Below are 5,433 nucleotides of genomic sequence, written 5' to 3'. Positions count from 1 at the left end.
TTAACAAGCCGGGATCTCCAAGGCCCAAGAAACTTTTGCAACCTCTTAAACTTTGGGAGCAGGCGCCCTCCGGGCCTGACCCCACACCCAGGGCCCCCTCTCTCCTTTCTGATTGGCTAGAGTACTGTCTGGATACCCCCTGGTCACCTTGTCCTCCGGGCGCTCTGTTGCGGGGGTGGGGGGGGAGCTCGCCGCGCAGGCGCATCAGGAGTTCCTTTGGGCCCGCGCTTTACGACACTTGTGCGGCAGCGGCGGCGGTCACTCGGCACTCCTTCGCGACGGTTCGGCCTGGAGCCGCGAGCGGCCGTTGCCAGGGTGGGGGTCGCTTTGCGGCATGGCGATGGCGGAGGGCGAGAGGACTGAGTGTGCTGAGCCCCCCCGGGACGAACCCCCAGCCGATGGCAGTCTGAAGCGGGCAGAGGAGCTCAAGACACAAGCCAACGATTACTTCAAAGGTGCGTCCGGCCCGGACCGGGGTGAGGGAGGGTGGACAGCGGCCCAGGCCGTGGGGGTGCCAGGCCCCGCGGGGAACCATGGCAACGCGGAGCGGCAGCCTGCGCGCCGGGCAGGCACTACTGAGTAGCCCGGCGCGAGGAGGAGGCCCAGGATGGACGACAGACGGGGGAGAGCTACTGCGAAGTGGAGTACCAAGCAGAAGCCACTCACTGGGGAGACTGAGGCAGGCGCTGCTAAACGATAGGGGACGAGCAGGGGGCCGACATGTGAGTGCTACCAAATGTGAGACCTGGACAGAGGTGCTAAATGGTGGTCAGACCTGAAGAGGGCGCTGCCAAGTAGTGACATGTGTTTAGGGCAGTGATGGCGCTGCCGAGCGGGGAGGCCTGAGGTGAGTATGACCAACTGAGGATAGAAGGCCCAATAGAGAAGGGGATTATGGGGATGGAGGTGGATAATTGTATTGGAAGGCGACTTGGGGTGATCCAAGGAAAGGAATGGGGTATAGAGGTGGAGCAGGAAGGAATAGGGTGATCTTGGGTTAAGAGTGCGATGTGGGAGGACATGTCTCCGTTCATTCATTCTTTCAGTACACTTGTGTTAAATAAGTGTCATGTGCCACGGTCTGTGTATGGCTCTGAGGCGATAGCAATGAATGAAACACATGACTCTGATTTAAGCAGAACCAATAATTGCTAACTTGTGATGATCACTTTGGGTCAAAGTGACAAAGTAGGGAATACAGCTTAGAGTCTGCTTTAGATGGTGAGGTCGGGAGTGCCTGGAGAAAGAGGCTTTTTAAGGAGAATTGGGAAGGAGTTTTACACGTGGGTCTGACCATTGATCTAGTGCAAAGACCCTGGGGTGGAGAATGAATGAAAACAGACTGGCTTAGTTGAAGCTTGAGCAAACTGGGGGTATGAGGGAAAGACTGATACAAGATAAGGTTAGGATAAGGGGCCAGAGCATGCAAAATCTGTGAAATCGTTGCAAAGACAAGTTTTGGATTTCCTCGGCTGTCCAAAAAAGAGCATTGAGTAGGTAGATGGGCCAGTCTAGACTGGAGAAAATTTTGGGTGTAACCAGCCTATATGGTTGGAGGCGCCCTGGGATTGGATGAAGTCACCCAAGAGTGGGATCTAGAGAGAACTTAGAATGGCATTTTCATGTTTACATTGGAAAAGGGGCCACTGAGGAGAAGTGACTGAGAGGAAAGAGAAACCAGGAAAGGTGCCACAGGCTAAGAGAACAAGGTTCTTCCAGAAAGAAAGCCATACCCAGTTACCTAGCCCCAGGTATTGTCCGTTGGAGGTTTTGCCCCCAGATGACTGTGGTGATGTTAACAGAGCAGTTGTAGATGGTGAAGAGGCTGATAGCGCAGGAGACCCTGGCTGGTGAACGCAAGTGAAGAATTGGAGACAACAGGCACAAGTGTCTCGGTTCTGAAGTGGAATGGAGAATCGAGAGCAGATGCCAAGACGGAGTAGGTGGGGTCCCTAGGAAGGCTTTTTCAGATATGGCCCGAAAGAGAAACAGACCCAGCTGTAACAGATCTGGAGGAGGTGGGGAAGGGTGAGGAGGATTTAGAGTGGAAAGGTGGTCCCCATGGGGATAAGCCCAGACATAGTGATGATGCCTGTCATCCCAGCTCTCGGGAGGCTGAAGCAGGAGGATTGTGAAGACCTAACTAGGAGAGAGGTGAGGCCAGAGTTAGAGGGCCAACTGGGTTTATGAGTGTCATCCTACGGTGGCAAGGAACTGTGGAGGGGTTTAAGAGAGTGGTCCATTTAGTTTGGGTACAGGTACTGGTTCTCCCTGCTGTTCAGAGACTGGATTCAAAGGCCAGACTGGAGAGAGGAGACTGGGAGGGGGGAGGACAGGTGAGGGGTGGAGCCTTGGACCAGGCTGGTGGGAGGAACTGAGGCTGGCTGCCTGGAGAGGGGGAGGGGAGCAGGTGGCTAAGGCCCAAAGGTGAGTGGAGCCTGGCACCAAGGTGAGTGGGGCAGGAGTGGGGGGGGCTAGAAGGGTTAGGAGGCAGCGGCAGACAGAAGGGTACAGCGGGCTGTGGGAGAGGACTTGAGCTGTCAGCTGAGGCCCTGGAGAACTAAAGCTGGTCCACATTCAAGCCTTCTAAAAGACAGGGGGCAGGAAGCTGGGAGGCCAAGATCCAGGCTAGAGCAGAATAGAACTCTGCAGGGGAGGGCAGAGCTTAGGGCGGGTGAGGCTGCTAGAAGAAAGGGAAGTTAATGAGTGTGAGAGATACTATCGGGACAGTATGCCCAGCTTGCAGGATTTGGAAGATTGGAGGCTGCCAGCACCTGGTGGCCAGGCCCAGCTGTGTATTGGTTGGAGGCACAACCATCTTTCACTGGGTCCTGAAAAGATCAACCAGAAACTGGGCTACTGCTGCTGAGGACAAGTGGGGGAAGGAGTTAGCCATCGGGAGGGACCCTTCACCCCCACCCCTACCTTCCAGGTCCTGAGTTTCAGGCTCTCAGGAACCTAGGGCTGGGCAAGCAGCCAAAGGGGCCTGGCCTGGAGCTGGCTTGAAGGAGTACCCTTCCTGATCCAGACCTCCCGCTACTGTGGGCAGGCAGTGGCAAGCACAGAACCCCAGGCTCAGACTGTAAGGAGTCCAATAAAAAAGAATAATTGCAGCTGACTTTCATTGCACCCCTAAGGTGGCCAGGTACTCCTGAGCTGAAGCCTGCCTGAGGCATTGTGGGTGGCAGGGAGCAGCCACTTTGGTTTATAGAGGAAGCCAACTCAGAGTGAAACTTCTTGCCCAGGGTCAGAGTGTGTGAGCAGAGGCGGATATCCTCTTCCTCTTCCACGTGCTCAGTTCAGCTCTCCCTGATAGACCCTCCTGGTCTCACTGGGGAGAAAGGTACCCTGTGGAGGAAAGGGGGGAATCTCAGGGACTCAGAAGATCCCTACCCCCAAACATAGAGGGTTCCTCGGTGAGTGCAACCTACTGTAAGGGTTCTAGGGACAGAGCCTAGCCCCTGGCTCAGTCAGGGTCCAAGGGAAGCAAGCTTCTGCTCCTTCTTCTCCCTGAGGAAGAAGGCTGCGCTCACCCAAGGGTCTTCGTGGTCTCAGAGTTGAGGGTGAGGAGTACCGCATCATGATTCAGGGGTTTCCTCTGTGAACACAGATACGCAGTTGAACCCCACTGTACCCAGAGGTGACACTACTGCAGCTGGAGGATGGCCCCAGGCTGGCGTGTCACAGCTGGTAGATGCCTTCATGGTGGAGGCCTCCTGTTCCCCTGTACTCTCTTCCCTCCTCTGTTGGTGTGGGTGAGGCAGAGTCCATCCGGGCTCTCGGGTGCTTACTTGTGGCATAAGGAAAGGTCTGAGGCTTCAGGGAGAAGCTCTCCAACTGCACTTAAGTGCCTGCCGCACTCCCTCATCCACTTGATGAAGTCTCACCTCTCTGGTTGAAGTACTGACCAGCAGCCTCTGGAGCCCAGCCAGGACAGCAAAGCCCTCAGAGGTGCTGGCATTCCAGGGAGGGTTCTTCTAAGCTGCACTGCCTGTGAGTCTTTCTGCCTTTGGTGGCTTCGGGGAAGTTCTAGGTCCTGCCATCTTAAGGTTCACAGGCCTGGGAGACCACCAGAGTGGCAGAGCTGGAACACAGAAGCTGGGGGAGGTCACATAGGGCTTCCTGAGAGGAGACATTTGTACCTTGTGATGGAAGTCCAGGAAGGACTGCTGGTCCTCTAGGACCAGCTGTTCCAGCTCTGGTCTCGGTGTCTACTGCTTCCCTTCCTTCATTCTCCCTTCTTCTAGCCTCCTGGGCCGCTTCCTTCCCCAGTCCTGATGCCTAGTACTTCAAGCTCACATTTCTTCCCCAGAGCTTGACTCAGGCCCCTGGGCTGTCTGCACCCTGAGCACTTTGTCACTATTATCTGGGGTCAGATCTTGCTCCTGGAAGGACCTGAAGTCCCTTGAGGGCAGGTGTCCCTAGACAAGGAGGTAGACACCATCCTTCATAGTGTGTGGGTTTAGCAAACAGGACATGAAGGTCACAGCAGAGCAGTGAAGTGGGGTCAGGCCGAAACACCTCCAGGCTGAGTGGTAGGAGAAACTCAAGTACCGAGAGCATGTTTAAGTCGTCCAAGTATACCCAGCCTAACAGAAGTGGAGCCAGGCCACTTTCCCGGTATCTCAGCCTGCACCGTGCCAGGTTCCCACAGGACACTTAGTAGGGTGGGAATGGAGGCACTGCCATTCTGCCTGCCTCAGAACCCCCACCTGCCTCTTGACAGATAACATGAAGCACAGGCTCTCCTTCTTTCAACTTGAACCGTACCTCATCTGGAGATGAGGTAATATGGCTTTCTCCCTCAGGTTGCTTGAAGGCACATATGTCCTAGGGTGTCGTATGGCCCTGGCACATGGTCCTCCAGCCTGGGCCTTGGTTCTGTTGTTTGTTTAATGAATCCTTCGGAGAGGTAGGTCAGACCTACCTCTGCCAGTACAGACTGGGACTCTGACCTTGAACTAGCCCTCTAGCTTGTATCAGGTGAGTACCAGATGGTGCTATGCTGAGGAGATAGGAGGATCCCACAGGTTGATAGAGAACTCGGGGCCCAGCTGTGGCGCGCTCACATAAAGCCTGACCTTTTGCCCTTGGCTGGGAATTACCCTTGCCCCTCCACACTTAGAGCCCCAATGTCTAGGCCTGCTATAGAATCCTTCCCTCCCCACTTCCTGCCCTCCTCCACTATCAGGTCTTGGTCCTCTGAAGCTGCTGCACCTCTTCTTTGCATCCTAAGGAGCTTCCACCCTTTATCCTCTTGGTCTTCTCCCTCTGAACTTGTCTGCCCTCCTGATCAGGTTGCCTCAGCTTGCCTGGCTCAGATCACAGCCCTAGCACTCCCTGGTACATCCTTCTGATTATGGGGAGACTTGGGGAAAGCCTGGGCTGGGCTGGGCTGGGCTGGGCTGGGCTGGGCTGGGCTGGGCTGGGCTG

General features: G+C 55.5%; 1 protein-coding gene across 1 annotated transcript in view; it reads left to right on the top strand.

The window, feature by feature from the left end:
- The first annotated feature begins 237 nt into the window (after positions 1 to 237).
- The window catches only part of Ppp5c (protein phosphatase 5 catalytic subunit), a 25,484-nt gene continuing 20,288 nt past the window's right edge, over positions 238 to 5,433 (top strand). The window contains exon 1 of the mRNA XM_028779514.1: positions 238 to 455. Coding sequence (XP_028635347.1) covers positions 335 to 455 — 121 coding nt within the window. The 5' untranslated portion in view covers positions 238 to 334. The remainder of the gene's footprint in view (positions 456 to 5,433) is intronic.

This window comes from Grammomys surdaster, unplaced genomic scaffold (assembly GCF_004785775.1).
Source record: "Grammomys surdaster isolate TR1022 unplaced genomic scaffold, NIH_TR_1.0 354, whole genome shotgun sequence".
NCBI classification, from domain to species: Eukaryota; Metazoa; Chordata; class Mammalia; order Rodentia; family Muridae; genus Grammomys; species Grammomys surdaster.
Note: the sequence above shows the minus strand (reverse complement) of the source record. Positions and strands in the feature narration are given on the sequence as shown.